This window comes from Chaetodon auriga, chromosome 3, assembly GCF_051107435.1.
Source record: "Chaetodon auriga isolate fChaAug3 chromosome 3, fChaAug3.hap1, whole genome shotgun sequence".
In the NCBI taxonomy this organism is placed as follows: Eukaryota; Metazoa; Chordata; class Actinopteri; order Chaetodontiformes; family Chaetodontidae; genus Chaetodon; species Chaetodon auriga.
This window is the reverse complement of record NC_135076.1, coordinates 28399002-28415648: the sequence shown is the minus strand read 5'-3', so window position 1 is coordinate 28415648 and position 16647 is coordinate 28399002. Positions and strand designations below refer to the sequence as shown.

The window sequence follows — 16647 nt, the reverse complement described above, 5'->3', positions numbered from 1 at the left end:
GTCATGGCAGCCATAGAGCACGCAGGGCACACCGAGATCTAACAGGAATCACACGCTCGCTGCCAAATCCAACAGGGCAGATTCGGCCAGTGGCTACGACTCGGAGCTCCGTGAGGAATCTCTGCATGTGACTTTCTACATGCTCACCCTTTCCAACTTCCTGACATCAGCCTGAAAGTGACTTCAACCAAGTGCACATCCTCCGTTTACTCTGGTGGTGTAATGTTGCACCGTGGAGAGACAATGACAGACCATTTATAAAACAGGAAGAGGAGCTAACTACAGTAAGCATAAGCTATTTCTGGAGGAGGATGACTGCAAATAACAAAGAGCTGTCAAAATCTAACAGGTCCACTGTGAAAAAAAGAACACTTAAAAAATAAATAAAAGGCTAATGTCAATGCAGACAAACTCCAACTTTTACGTCTGTGATCCCACCTGCTGTGACCCCTGCTGATGCTGCAGACAATCACACTCCACGCTTCCAGTTCCCCACCGCGCCGCCGGTGTCGGTGCCGGGAAGGCGTCCAAAACCACAATGCATTTCTGCTATGGAACATTTGTTTCCTTTCAGGGGGGCGCAGGGCCCCAACATGCTCCTACATTTTTCTGTCCTGCCACATTGCATGACAGTTTATTTTGGGAAGCGCAGGTTGGCACCTGAGACACAAAGCTGACAAAGCACTCGGTGTCACTTCAATGAGGCCAGTTGGTGCCATGACAATGCCGCTGGCCATGCAATGCTACAAGATGGACAACACTGCGCTGCATATCTTGGCAAAGTAGGAAAAGAGGCATCAGCTGTTTGCACAATTTCATCTTCACGGGGGAATAAAGCAACACGCAATCTCTAACTCTGAGACAGGAGGGATTCCACCTGAGATTACTGAACGTGCACAAAATCTGAACCTCTGTGACGGACTGCTCTCCAGTTCAGGGTGTTTTCCTGGCTTCCAACCAGTACATGCTGGGAATAGCTCCAGCACATCGAGCTCCCTTAACAGGAACAAGGGGGTAAGAGCTGGATGAATGAAAATCTGAAAGTAAGTAAAGCTAAACTGTAGAATTCGTCATGCTTTCATTTTCTTAATATCAGAAGAGAAGGGATGAACAGTGAAGTGATGCTTCATCAAAAAGCAGACTTGAGCAGATTCAAAGCAAAATATTCTTCATTCGAATGTATTTGAATAATGCAGAATTGACGTTCTGTTTATTGACGGTGGCTCCGCATGAGTGAGTCCGCTCATTTAAAGAATTCACTGCGGTAGAGACATAATAACTCTGTGCTTTATGTTGTGATGGTGCAGAACCACACCAGAAAATGTGCATTTTTATTTTGACAAATTGGTTCTGCTTGCATCATAGTTATCATCTCCATCTGATTGAATGAGTTCTTTGTTTATCAGCACAAAAATCGTAAATGACGAAATTTGAGAAACCAAGTATAGTGAAGAATAACTAACACAGATCAAAGTCACAGAATGGAAACACTGATATTCTCTGAACATGTTCAGAGCTGACAGGACTCACTAATGCACTCACTGTTTTCTAGAAGAATAGTGGAAACTACATCTACTGTACATTCACACTTAGGATATAGACAGCGTTAAATTTTATGCATATTTCTTGATAATCGTCCCTCTGAGCCTGCTTTTATCGCAGCCAATGGAACGACAAAGAGATGAGTAGCAGCAGAGGAAGAGCGGCTGCATTAGCTCGGCCAATTACGAGCCTTCGCTGCATGTTTAATGTTACTCAGTGAGGAGGCCTGCTGCTGAGAGGAGAGTCAGCAGATCTGTGGACGCCGCTGCTGCCAGTCAGAGAAATCAAGAGAATATTCCACCGCGCTGGTTTGCACTGGGGGGTGAACACTGTGTACTCTGAGCACTAAAACACATCGAGCTCTTCAGAAAACACTGGTTGAGGTCTCATAACTGGACCTTGACTTCAGCTTCCTGGCAGTGAGTATTTTAAAATGCAACTTTCCAGAAATGAAGTGTTGTATAAATACACTACCTGACACACACACACACACACACACACACACACACACACACACACACAGAGTGAATGCATATCCTGTTTCTCATAATGCAGTGGCGACTGAGTGCAGATAAGATTACTGACTGAATTGACTGCTTCAAAAACACACACGCACAAAAGCTGTACTGTAAAGTGACAGAGCAACTGCTTTGCTGTGTTAAATATCAGATGCAAATGAAAAGAGAAAATCTATCATGACTCTAATGTGGCCTGATAGGAGGGGGCGCACTCTCCTCTGAGGAGCCGAGCGGTGTGAGGAGGGTGATGTATGGAGGAGCTGGATGAGAGGTGAAAAGCGTAGCGAGACGGACGAAGGGAGGGGTGGATTGCTGGGAGGGAAGGGAGGGGGGGCCGCGCAGTCCTGCCAGACTCCTGAGAGCCCAGGGCAAAAGTGGAATAAATGTTGATTAGTGTTGATTTTGTCCAACGAGCACCCGGCAACTGACAGTGGGACTAAGCTGCAGCGAAAGGGAACCATTAATCTTGGTCTGGTTTAAGTAGTGTATATTAATTTGTGTCATTTCCACTACGTGGAGAGAGGCCTCTCTCTCCCTCTCCCCTTCCTTTCTCCCTCTCTCCAGTGTTTGAAAGCCGTGGCAGCAGAGCCTCTTTCACACTGAACATACAGTGGAAGCCTGGAGGTGGCGTCTGCAAGCAGCGGCGGGGGAAAGTGGAGGAAATGAGATTCCAAACACTACATTATGGAAAATGAACTCCTGGGGGGTTGGTATGGCAACCACATTCAAATGTGCCATCGCATGTTCAATTTAACGTGCATAACAAATTTGCAGACTTGATTAAATTCGTAACATATTAAGGAGGCCGGTGTAAAAAAAGGCAGACCAAACCTGCAGGGACCGAGATTGCAAAGAGAGCCTGAGCGAGGTAAATGGCAGAACAGTGATATTTAAGCCACGCGTGGAGCCCGGGAGTCGACGTTCAGGTAAAAGATTGAGGCCGGCGCTCTTTTACAAGTCTGCCTGGATCTCGCCTTCATTCTGTAATCTCCACACTGGCAGGGCTGCTCGGAGCTAAATGTGATTTCTCTACAAACTGCATTCCAGTGGCCTTCAGAAAAGAGGCAAAAAATCATTCATCAGTTGAGGAAATTCTGGAAATATATCAGTTAGAAATATAAAAACAATGGAGTGCTGCTGCTGCTGCTCCTTCAAGGACGAGAAACTTGGCCTGGAAAAAAAAAAATAGATCACTTTCCTTCTACATGTGATGTCAGTGTTAATTAACAAATCGCAGCACAGTAAGATTCCTATAATTAAGCTCCTTAATATGATTAACATGTATCAATTAGGCGACTGACAATTTGCATAATGTATAATGTAACCACATTGTTCTATACTGTAATAGTATTAAGACACCATTTACAATGCTGTCAGTCACAGACGAGTCTGTGATTATGACTCTGCATCACATACAGTAAAAAGTCCGTTTGTGCCTTCTGCCAGTTAATCAGAGCACATTTTTCCACAGTTGTCGACATCCTCGGAGCAGAATTAGACTTCAGCTCTTCCTCTCTCTCAGTGGATGATTAAGCAGAGAGATTGGGGAAACAGCTGTGGCGGCGAGCTCGGCGTTTCTCTCCCCCCGAATGCTGCTGCATCAGCACGGAGGAGGAAGGATAAGAGACAAAAGCTGCACGAATCAGTCGTCCCTCCGTCCGCCGAGAGACGGCACGAGAGGGGAGGCGCGGCCCCGTGACACGCCGCTCGCTATCAGAGCAGACATCCACGTCGCTCGTAACACAGAGGCTAACGCAGGCGTTCACTACCTGCCGGTTCACAGTGAGTCCCGACAAGCCCGGAAACCACAGCAGACGCTCCTGAGGACGGATGCAGCCGTTAGCTAACCTGGACGTCCTAAACAAATGACTTTAGCTCTGGATCACCTCGTTAACCAATCTGAAGACGTCACCTTCAAAGGAATTCTCAAATTTGGAGTGAATGGAATGGAATGAACCGATTAATCAATCAAGAAAGTAATTAACAGATTGATGGATAATGAAAATAATTGTTGTCGTGCTTTTTAAGCTTTTTTTCAATATTAATTAATTTTTCAATAATTTTTCTGATTTCTATTAAATACCAATCACAGGTTTCCAGAGGCCGAGGTACTGCCTTCAAACATTTAGTCAAGTAATTGATTAATCGAAAACTAATCAGCAGCTGGTTTGAAAATTGACTGTTTACACTAAGTTATTAAAAAAAAAGATTCCAGGTTCTCAAATGTGAGAATTAAAATATTTCTGAATATTATTAACTGAATATTTGGTGTGTTGGTGGGACAAACAGGACATCTGATGACGTTTCGCTGGGCTCCAGGATTTTCTCCTCAACGTTTTCTAATGTTTTATTAAGCAAACAATGAATTGATTGATGGAGAAAATAACTAGCAGATCAATGACGAAAATCATTTTTAGCTGCCGCACTAGTTTCGTCCAATTAACAGTCTATTTTCAGAAAAACAGAGAAAAGCAATAAATCCTCAGATTGGAGAAGCTGAAATCACAGAATATTTATTTTTCCTTCATGAACGACGTCAGCGAATAATAACTCATCCAAATTGTTGCCAATTCATTTTCTGTCTAATTGCGAGCGACTAATTGTTTCAGCACCACACCGGCTCGTTTGATCTGATCCGATTTCACCTGATCACCATGAAGGCTGCCTCAAAGTGTCTGCACAGTGACGGCAGGGCTGAGCTGAGTTCAGCCTCTGTAATACAAATAGGCAGATGCCAAGTATCTGAATGGACTGACAAGTCAATGCAGTGTAGGCTTCCATGCACCTTCCATAATCAGACCTCTGGCTCATTTCATCCTGTCAAACACTCCTCGCCTGCCCTCTGTAAAACACCCTATTTTCACCCTTCAAAAAATAACATTACATCACTCGGCTAGTCATTTTTATAAATGGAGGATCCCCTAGGCTTGAAACCTAATACTATACAAACACGGGCCACAAGAAAGCTGGCCTTTTGTTGAGGTTGAGAAGAAAAAAATTAAACAGCAAGTCAGAGCAGCAAATTTACTGAGCAGCTCAGTCAAGGAGTGGTTTTGTTTGACACTGCTGGAGATTTATGATGCTGGTGAAGTGTTTACAGAGGTCAAGGCGGCTCATTTTCCAAATCAGTTTGTCAAGCATTTGCTTATCTAAAGAGGCCTTTTCATCCATCATAAAAAACTGACGGTGAAGAGAAAAAGTCCACCTTAAAAAACAGCAGTTTTCTGCACGGAGAGGTGGATTACATGCAGAAAGTCGAGAGGTGGATTAAGTTGTGTCATATTATTTGATATCCCCATCTTGACCAGCCAGCTAACTTAAATCCAGTTAGTGGAAGGATGAGGTTTCATGGGCCGATAGCAGTGGAGTCAAATTGTTTGGATATATTTTTGGAGAGCCTGTGAGAAGCTCTCATAACAGAGCACTCTGCGTTGCTAGGACCAACAGTAACACAGACAAAAGCCACTGTTTCTACCTTTGCTCCACATCGGACACATCGAGTAATCACAGTAAAATGCTTCATATATTTTGTGCTTCGGTTCTTCTTAGGAATGTACTACACCACGCATGCACACGCACAATCGTGCACGGCGTCTGAAAAACAGCATTCCTTTGAAGCAAAAAAGACAACCCAAATATTCCTGGAATGAAAGTGGGTAAAGACGAAGCCGATGTCTGTCAAAAAAAAGGGAAAAAACAACAAAAAAAAGGCATTGGTTTAAATAAAGTGTTCCTTCCTTGTCCTTTCCTCCCGGGTGTTGCTGAACCATTGTGCTTGTTTATACTGCACAATATTTCTGTTGGCCATCCTTCACTTCATCCCAGTAAAAATACACAGAGTAGGTCACAAGTTCAGGCCCTAGATCAACACTGGCATTGTGTCCTGCAGGTGCTGTCAGCTGCTCGGGGGACAGCCAGGGATGGAAAATACACACAAGCAAACAGCAGCTCTGTGGAGACACGCTGCCTCTGCGCTCAGACACTCAGGACAGAGTCACAGCGGCTCGGCTGCAGCTCTGACGAGCAGCTGAAGCTGTTGGACTCGGCCGGTTTACACACTCTGACGTGTTTAAAGGTGGAACTGGGAAAGTCCGACTGACGGTTGTTTCAGGTTTGTTCCCTGTGTGACATCAGTCTCATCACTAAAATACTGAAATAATGACTATACCACAAAATTAAAACGGAGCATTTTGATAGTTAATTACAGCTGATGTTGTCTTTAATTTGTCAAAATTAATAATTGGGTGTAAACCCTTCAAACCAGGTGGCATCATTTATTCTTCCATTTTCAGCCTTCAGTCAAAGCTTTAATCTAAAGTCAGTAAAGAGACAGAAAACCTGACTTCTTCCACTAATAAAGTGAAAACCCACTTCAAAACCACAAACATCATGATGCTTCCAACCGCCCAGCGTTAGAGAGGCTGAACAGCTGCTGACCATCACAACTAGAATTTCTATAAATTAAGAAAACCTGAACAAAAAATGAAATAAGTCACAAACATTTTTTAACCCTTGTGGGCGACTTAAAAAGATGTTTTAGTTCAGTTTCGACAGGAGACCTCCCGCTAGAGGGAGCAACAAGCTGCAGCGTCTTCTGAAATGTCAGATACGTCCATTAATATTAATATTCAGTTCAGGACTGGCAGGTTTTCCAGAGCAAAATAATACTGAGAAAGCCAAAATCTGGACTGTGTCTCCAGTGGAAGTGAACTTCACAACATTCAGGGGAGTGAAATATTGTCAAAAATCATTATTATTAATTATCAGCCTATGTTCTGTCTGATGAGTGGAGCCACTGAAAGAGGAGTAAAACACGACATTCGCATCCTGACTTTTTCCAAGTTTTTGGACAGGAAATGGATCTTTTTAACACTCCAGGTTTTATTTACACTAAACCCCACCGCACTGCTGAGGTGACGAAGGTGAAGCACATTACTCCAACACGCTGGATGGTTTTTGTAACATGGCAACAAGCGACCAAACATGTTTCATTAACTCTCCATGTGTGGAAATTTAAAGTGCTATGAATCCACTCAATCTTAAAATTAGGCCTGAATTAGTGAAACTGACAGTAAATGCGAACTGTTTCTCCCTAAAACCCACAACAAAGCCAACTGGAGTGTAGGAAACAAGACAAGCAGCAGATCTCCTGTGTGAAGCTCCATTAGCTGCACCTTGTATTTATAGTTTGCCAGCTGAAAGAGAAAGAACGGGTGTGCAGGCAGGAAGAGGTCCAAGTTACTTTGTACTCTCAGCAGAGCCGAACTTTGGATGAACTCCGAGGAGCGCCAGGGAGTAAAACACTATGCATAACTGTGTCACTCCCCCTCCAAAAAACCTACCAAGACAACACAAAAGACGAGTGAGCCAGCAGGCTTCAAACGGCCCCCTGCTCTCTCCCGAGGCAGTGGCCGATTCAAGATAAACTGCGGGGCTTGAGGGTAGGCAGAGAGGTGAACTTCAATGAAAACATCCCTGAAAGGCGAAGGTGGAAGCACGCACGAGAAACAAAAGCAGCACCAGTCGACGCTGCCACAAAGGTCAAGTATGAGCAAGTGCAACTTTGGCTACAATGAGAACAATACCTTCCTCATCCTCCATCCATTCCATTTGATTTCACGCACTAATGAGTGTGAAACTCGCAGTAAACTCGCAGGCTCAACATCTCAACAGTGTAAGTTCTGAAGAGTCCTGCAGCACATCAGTCTGAAGACAGCGAAATAAAAGACGAGCTGCACGCTATCAGTCTGGAGTGCACTGAGTTCTATCTGTGCCAATTTCAAAAATGTCACGAGGAAAATGATTTGGAAACATGACTTACGCCTCCTATGTTACGTTATTTCTCTTCCCAGCAATTATTCTGCTGACACGCTCTCTCACAACTGCTTTAATAGAGAGACACAATACAGAATAGAAAGAGACGTATTCACCAGACTTGACAGTTAACTCACAAGGGGAGACATCAACGTGCTTGTGACAATTTTGCTCAATACTCTCCATTATTCCACAATAGCATCAAAAAACCTCATTCATATTTTGACACAATAATTGATAAGGACTGCTCGAGGTAATTGTCCACAGTTCCTATTGTGAAATAGTTAAAACGCGCAGACTTTATAGCTACAGGAGGAAACACATGTCTTACATGTCAGTGAAATTTATATGGTGAATTGTGTTGTGACTGAAAATCCAGCATCAGGTTGTGACTTAGAGTGTGAATAGCAAATTACCCTTTGATGATAAAATAGCCCACACAGAGCCGGTGCTGTGCCTCTGTGGATTTTTGTTTAGCTTCATGCTCCATTAGTGAAAAATACAGTGTGCAGCATTGGGTTCATTTAACCTGCTTGAAGACACTTGGAGTGTTTCTCGCAGACAGTGTGGAGACAGCAGCGGTGCTTCAGTGTTCAGGCTCTCGCTGGAGTGCAGAATTAACATGAACGTACCTGTTTTTTCTTTGATTTCACACAAGACATTGAAAAGAGCTGGCTTCATTCTGTGACAGTTCAGAGCGTGTTTCCTGAAACAGAAGAGTGGCTCCATGAGCAAACCGCAGAAAAATATATCACCTCTAAAACTTATTCAGCTTCTAAACGACTGCACTGCATCATCTTTATTTAGATTTTTTTTTTTAGATAAATGCTACAGTACAATTACTGGGTTCAGATGGCTGAATAACACCTGTGCATGTGCTGCAGCCTACATCCAGATTAACATTTTATTTATCTTTGCTGCCATTATAAAATTACACAATTCATACATGAGTTGTTTATTTCTGATCAGCTGCTTCGATAAAAGAAAATATTCTAAATGCATAACTTTCCTCACTGGAAGCTTCTCGGAATTTAACGTTTATTACACAACACGGATGAAATGCTGAATTGTTGGGAAAGTTGCTTCCGCGCAGTAAACAGGCTGGAAGCCACTCAAAGCACAGCCCGAGCTGCTGCTCCGTAATCACGGTTCATTTCTAGAAAACATCCTCAGCTCTGCTCTGGTCTCGCCCGTGTGAAGGTGTAAAGTGCGACACGTTGGCAGCTCTCAGTAATAAACACCACGTTCACACACTTTGATTTTCTCTGCCAGGCGCGCGGCGCTCTCAGGCACGCCGTCGTTGTTTTCCAGTTTCTGTCTGATCTGCAAAAACCTTTAAAATCATCCTTCCATCTACGGCGCGCTGGATTGTAAATTCAGAAATTTCACTACATATTTTTTGCATTTTCATTCCCTCGTTTTTAATTCACTCTCTAGTTTGCCGCCGCCTCCCGCTGACAGAGGAAGAGGAGGCTGATCGGAGCATGGCTTTACCTGGCTTGGGCTTCGTCCAGACTTTGATCCGTGATGGTCATAATTTGCTGTAAAATGTCTCCAATGTCCTGTTTTCTCCCGTCGCCGTCCGTTCCTCCGGTGCCTTCCTGCATATGCTGCGGCAGGCCGGGGTGCCCTGCCATGCCTACCCCCGTGTGAGAGTGCATCAACCTCGGCTGCTCGTCCATCTCTTCTTGCCGCTCTATTTAATTCTCTGTGGCGCTCTCGCTGCTGAAATCCTGCAAAAATACATAAAAGAAAAAATAGGAGGGGGAAAAAATCCCGGTGGTGCTTTAATATTGGCGCTGCGCACTCGGTGTCTCCTCGCAGGCGCTTTTTCTGGCGCACAGAGAGGGGGATCGGAGGGGAAAGCGGAGATACGCGTCCTCCTGCTCTCTGCCTGTCTCTCCCAGCTGGTCGGAGCTGAATGTGAAATCTGATCTGAACTGCTGCTGCCTTCTCTGGAGTAGAGTGTGCGCAGACACAGACAGGCTGCTGGTTTCTACTACTAACATGAACCGGGACACGTTTTCTTGTAATGTGGCGCAGTGATCCAAAACCCCCTCTTCCTGCCAAATTACAGAAAAAAAGTGTCTGTGAGAAATAAGAAGTGTGGGTTTATTTCACTCTCTCCATCCTCCTGCTTTTGTCATGTACAGTACAGGCTGGGCAGGCAGCAGCAAAGAGCGTGAGAGTCCCAGACTCCGCCTACGCGACATGATTGGGAATATAAGACCATTTAGCCCCACCTTGAGGTGCCTCTCATGAAACGTCGATCATTGGACTGTAAAGGTGGGATGGAGAGGAGAAGCTGGGAGATGTGGCTTACATGCAGGGGGACGGTGAGGAGCGGCAACACAGCCTGAACTCCAAATAAATAACAGAGCTGACACGAGTGGTCTGCTTTAGTCTCCCCCCCCCCCCGACCTCGGTATGAGCCCCGCTGGCTGCACAGGAGACCATTTCATTTCCAGGCAGTGCCAAGATGGAAGGCACACTAATCAAAACTACTGGCCAGCCCTTTCATTTAATATAATTATTAGACAGATAATGTGAGTGGAGATTTATGGCTGGAAAAATCCATCCACTGATGAGACACCTTATGAAAAACACCTTTCATTTATTTCATTTTCATACCGCACCATAAACAGAACGCGCTCTTTTTGTTGCAGCGGGCAGTGCAGCGTCGACTTTGTTCATTCATTTTCAGGTATGTTGCAGGGCTCCGCTCGGCTGACTTTGGCAGGGTTCTCCTAATGTAAGGCGGTGACCCATGTTACGCAGCCAAGCAGCAAGGCCCGAGTGTGTCTGGCCAGGCTGAAAAGTGCCCTTCAGGCCCAGTGCTGCCTCACTGCCACTGAGAGCCATTCAGAGGGAAGAGAGGAGGTGGTGGAGGAGGAGGAGGAGGAGAAGGAGGAGGAGGGGCAAGAAAAAGCTTCAGTGTGGAACTAAAGTATGAACAGTGCTGTGCAAATCACCAGCCTGCATGTGTACATGTGTGACACACATAATAAGGAGCAGAGGTTCATCATGAGCAGCTTAAAGAAGCTATATGGAAGAATTTCAGTTTCAAAAATTAACTAAAATTATCAACAGAAGGAGAAGAAATAACAGCTTGGAAAGACGTCAGTGTCCTAATATCAATGCTGATATTAGCATGCTAACCGGCTAGCCCCATCCTTTCTTGTCCCTTAATACCACTTGTACCTCAAGAGGCGCTAGTGAGTCACTGTAGCATCAGAGCTCTGAGCAAGCGACTTTTACCACCACCACCACCACCTGTATGGGGGTGGAGGTAACAAAAATTAATAGGTAATAATGGAGGTGATGAAAATGCATGCGAACTGAAACATAGAAGGCTAAAATGGCTAAGTTGGCTTTAAATTAATAAAATCACTTGATATCCATTTTTCATTTCACATCCATTTTTAGCCTCTGATTTTTTCATGTCACCTGCATTTTCGTCACCTCCAGTTTCGTCAGTTAATTTTCATTACTTCCACCCCTCATACACCTGCCCTGGCAAGACGAAACAGAAGCAGAAGAGCCGTTAACATGGGCGTTACTTTCCCACTGCTGGAGATGACTTCTGGGAAGTAAAGAGATGAAGTTTGATGCTTGCAAACAAGTTGCAAAGTTTTTTCTTGACTGGCAAGTAGCTGTTAATGGTAACACTAGCTATCCAGCGTTAGCTCATGAAGGTAGCTAAAGGTTGCTAACAGTGTTAATATGTTTGCTACGGGACCAAAGACCTACAGGAGGTGGTGCTGGTGATGCTACCTGTGACTGAAAATTCAGTATTCAGTATCTCACCAGAACACTTTGTATTGTCGAGGCCTAACAAACATGTTGAATGCATTTCCTCCCACATAAAACATTTGCAGAGCCTATTTTTTAGATAATTTTGAAAACTGCATTGTTTACATCCATGTTCATTTACTAAAAGTCTTCTTCTTGCCTGCATTTGTCAGTGCATTGATGCAAAACCTGTACATCAGTGAAAGAGCATAACACCATTGCCAAGAATCACCTGTGTTGTTGTGCACATGCATCAGAAGAAACAAGACGGGGACTCTCTCTCAATCTGACCGAGAAAATAGGTTTCAGTGTCTTTAAATGACAACATGAGTTTCCTAAGACGAGGACGAAAGGCTCATACATTTTGCAGCATATTGCTGAAATGCCAGCACATGTAAGAGCATCAATTCTGCAACTCTGATAAGTGACAGGCTGGATTTGCAACCACTCCAGAATACAATAGAAGTCCCTATTTTACCATCTTATTAAAGCAGTTTCATAGTAAAATATCTCCTGATTGATATTAAGCTATTTAAAAATCAACAAGCTGCAGATTTTAGTTCCTCACATTCAAAATATACAACTGGGGTACACCCATTGGAATTCCTCTGTACAACTATTAGCATATTTGACTTTGAGGTGAAGTGGCAGTGACATCTCAGACTGTCTTCCCAAGCCTCAGGTGGAGCTGCAGTGCAATCCTGGAGCTAGGTACTCTCCCTGTAGGAGCTCCTGTGAAGCACTGGCTATGTAAATTGGGAGCAGAATATGTATGATGGATAATGGTAAGTGTGGTAAGTTTCCCTGCCATCTGCTCAGTAGTAGAATAATGAGAATACCTGAGGGGGTCTCTGTTACACCAACATCCATATGACTCCCCAACATCTGCTAAGTTACGTTAGCAGGGCATTTAGGAATCTAAATATATGCTGATACTTTCAGGCTACATGGCAAGGCAAACAAATCACAGAGCCGGTGTTCATCCATTCATTGTCAGGCTTATGTATGATCAGCCAGTCACCAGCGAGAAAACAGGAAATGCTCACAGACGTCCTGTAAAATGCTTAATTTGCAGCAGAAATGATAAGCGATGCATTATGGAGCGTGATGCTGAATACATGGATTTCCCATGCCAGAGCACCATCCACACGAGTGTGATTCTGTGATACTGTCACAGTTATTAAAAGCAACAAAGGCAGAGTCTAACAGCAGTGGCAAATATAACGCCCAGGTGTGGGACAGAGCAGCAGTTTTGGCCCTCACACCTCTGCACTGCAGATCCACCAGAGCTGCTGTGGAGCCGACAAAACTTGACTGAAAACACAGTCAAAACAAAGTGTCTTTATCAAATGAATAGACAAAGAAAAAGAAAATCAGTGGTGTAACTTATTGGTAAAGTGATTTGATAAAGTTTTGTTCACATTTAGCCAAATTTCTGTTGGTTACATCATAAATTTTACTGCATCTGCCCTGATTTTCCAGACTTGACTCCAGTCAGGAAGTGGTGATAATGCACCTGAAGCTGTTTGCCAACAGTTAAAAACACCTTTTACAGTTAAGTTACAGCAAAAACACTACAAGAAATCCAACCATGGCTGGATTATGACCACAAAGAAAAGCTCTGCTCGTCTTCAGAGACCTGCTCCTCTCCAGGTTTAGCATCAGCTGCAATTACATTTGGTATGTCTAATATCAGATGCTGTCCTCTCTGTCTAAGTCCTGTGAGTGGATGCTACACACAGACAGACATATGCACATCCACACGCAACTATTTATTTACTCTGTTTAGCCACATTCGGTCCTCCATAGGCAGCTTTTGGTTTCACCCTTTTTTATTTAGACATAGAAGCTAAGAGCCAAACATCCTCTTGACTGAAATCCTGTATTTGAGAAAGACACACAGAGCCATCTCAGGGTCTACAAATGTTTGGCTCTGTAAATTAGCACAGCAGCTCAGTGCACTGGTAGTTTCTTAAGGCACATTCAATTTGAGATCAATAGAAGAGTTTAAACCCGACAGAACGGAGTTCCCACAGCTTTGGAATAATCTGTTTGAAGACTATCTATGCAGGAAAAGCACAGAGGACGGCTGGAGGACAGGACAAGCAGCCAGAGGTGGGCTGGTTTCCATGGCACCTGAGAGAAAGACCTCTCTGCTCCAGGCCCCGGGTCACACCATGTGACGAGGTCGTGAAGATAAATCCTCCCTTTCATCCTGCACGGCTTCTGGCTTGTGTGGAGGCAGCGCTAATGGAACGGATTCATACACACAACCCTCCCCTTGATTCTAATAGGTTTGGACTGAGAGACGAATGCATGGGAGCTCCGTGTCCGCTCTGTTTCCAAACACACAAGGCTGCATGGATCTGTACGGCAGCGAATGAGGAGAAGAGAGCTGGAGGAAGCAGAAGGTGGCGGTTTGGCTGCAGTATTACCTGTGTTTTTTATCTAAATTAGCAAATCTTTTGCCTCTGTGCCACACCGCCAATGAGCCACCACAGCTGCAGCGAGATGATATTTTAGTGGCCTGGCAATGAGCGGCAGGAGCTGCTTTACGACATGTTTTCTTTTTATGTCACAAAACAAAGTGTGAAGACTTTGAGATTCAAAAATTAGCCCTCACCTGACAATCCCTTCAAGTTTTCGATACTGGAGTTAGATACATTCCTGTGGAGCCATGGAGGAGCCAATCAATTGATCTGACTGTAGTCAGATGATGTGACGGACAGCAAGAAGGTTTTATATTGGCCAGCTTTTAACTGCGCACTAAGTCCTCACAGCTGAGTAGAAAGTCTTTGGAGGTTGGGATTTTCGGAGGCGAGTGCTACACGACGATCCACGGCACAAGCTGGTTTGAGCAGAGTGAGCACCAGTGGAGTACATTTGGGAGGAGGTCTGAATGGATCAATACATCACAGAACAAAGGGGAACTGTGCTTCAGCAGGGGCCCCACAACAAGACAAGCCCATTGCTCAGCCACTGTCACAGCAGTGTATCACAGGCATCTCACATGCATCTTACAGAACAAGGCTGAAGACAGATGTGAGGACGGGTGGATAAACTGTGGAAACTTGGGACACAACCAGCAGATAAACAAATAAATGACTCCTGTGACAAACAGCTACTCTGGCTAACACACTTACTTTGTTACAGAACAGTGTCCTGTACCAGAGTCTGTGTCACAATTAAAGCGTATTTAAGCCGAGGCTGGCCAATAAAACCTTACTTAGTAATGTGTTACAGTAATGTGATTACCTGTATTCAGTGACGAGTAGTGTAAGGGATTACAGTTTTTGGCGATTACATTACAGTCACTCCTGCAAGTCATGGATGTTACTTTGACATTTCGGATGAGACAGCTATAAATTTCATCTGGTCATGATCCAGGACGCTAAATGATGAATTGTTATGGTGAAGGGATGACCCGCCCTACTCCGCCCCTGATTGGCTAGTAGTCGTTGGTTGGGTTGGTTAAGTTTAGGCATGAGGAGTGATGATTGGTAAGAATATCAGGGTGAGCCAATCAGAGGCCAAGGAGAGGAGGGTGGGATCTGTAAATTTGCGTCCAGCATATGTTCAATATGTCATGAATATGTTTGTCATGACTGTACCAGCCAATCAGTAAGGACACTATAAAGTGACTGTGCCTGGCCAGAAAAATAGTCCGGCACATAAACCACTGTATGTATATATGTATGTGTTTAACAAATTACATATAACGTAATAATTGCTATGTTTCAGACATGCTAATAGGTGCATTCCCTTGGATAGAGTTAGGCTAGCTAACCTATTTTCAGTGTTTGTGCTATGCTAAGCTAACCTGCTGCTGGCAGTAGCTCCATATTATACATACGTCAGAAGCGTGGTGTTGATTGGTTTACCCTGCTGCTGTCAGGAGAATTCACAGCAGGCGAGTGGGCGAAAGGAATCAGGTGCGGCTACACAAAGGCCTTAAACTGCCTCAAACGGTACAATTAGAAGCACAGTGCGGTGACCAGCACAGTTAAAATGAACCGTCGTAGGTCATACGGAAAAACCGATGTAGAGTTCCTCTTTTTAGAGCAACACATTGGTCTGTGTCTGATCAGTGCTTTCCACACCTGACCAATCCCTAATGTGATAGATACAGTGTCAACCCATCACATAAAGGTTACTGACAGTCCACTTACCCTTCACACACCGGTAGCCAACAGCATGCCCTTTCTCTCATTCATTTAAGACATCTTTTTTTAGCTACCTGTCATATTTCTCACAGTATTGTTTGCCTCTCATGTCAGCTCAGGTCTGGCATGTTTTCACAATACCTTATACTCTAACCGGTGAGGTGTTACAAAAGGGAAAAGATCTCTTAACTGAACTTTGAAGAGACCCCCCTCCTTTCGTTTAAATCCAACCTGTTTAATGTTTGTGCTGGTGGGCTGCTGGAGTCTTAAATGAAGCTATAATCAAACCCCAAGATAAATTAAGAGGCAAGCGTTGACTCAGCGTTTTGTTGCCCCAGCGATCCATTGACCCTGAGGGCCGGCAGCGAGAAAATTGAGAAATGCTCGTTTTAATGCCTATCCAATATATACGGCATCTACCTCGAGATGGGGCTGTGCAATCAACCACTAATCCATTAGACAGAGATGTTTTTCAAAGATTGACGCGTTATTGTGCTGCTGTCTGCACTGGCTCACGTTCAAGGTTAACCTTTTAGAGACGCCTGATTGTTGCTAGAAGGTTAAACAACACATTAACATGCATTAAAATATTAAATTATGGCTCCATTTACTATATGAGAGAAAAACAACAACATAAAAAAGGCTTTTAAAATTATGAAGGCAATTGATAAAGTGGGTGGCGAGCACCAGCGTTTACTCTGGGGGGAAACGGGGTTGTGGAAGTGAGATGGTTTTCAAATGGGCAGGCCGGGTGCAGTTCTGGCAGAATGAGGGCTTCTTTTATTGCCGGGTTAATGAACTGATGGTGAGGTCAAGTA

The 16647-nt window shown here is 44.2% G+C and overlaps 1 protein-coding gene across 2 annotated transcripts in view; it reads right to left on the bottom strand.

The window, feature by feature from the left end:
* LOC143318414 (pre-B-cell leukemia transcription factor 1) overlaps positions 1-9963 on the bottom strand; it is a 56877-nt gene extending 46914 nt beyond the window's left edge. The window contains exons 1-2 of one of the 2 annotated variants that reach the window (XM_076726722.1): positions 9369-9963; positions 8507-8580 (exon numbers count right to left, since the gene is read on the bottom strand). In XM_076726722.1, the coding sequence (XP_076582837.1) occupies positions 8507-8580; positions 9369-9556 (262 nt within the window). In that variant the 5' untranslated portion in view covers positions 9557-9963. The remainder of the gene's footprint in view (positions 1-8506; positions 8581-9368) is intronic. The other variant, XM_076726723.1, reaches the window with a different exon arrangement.
* Between the last annotated feature and the right edge of the window lie 6684 nt (positions 9964-16647).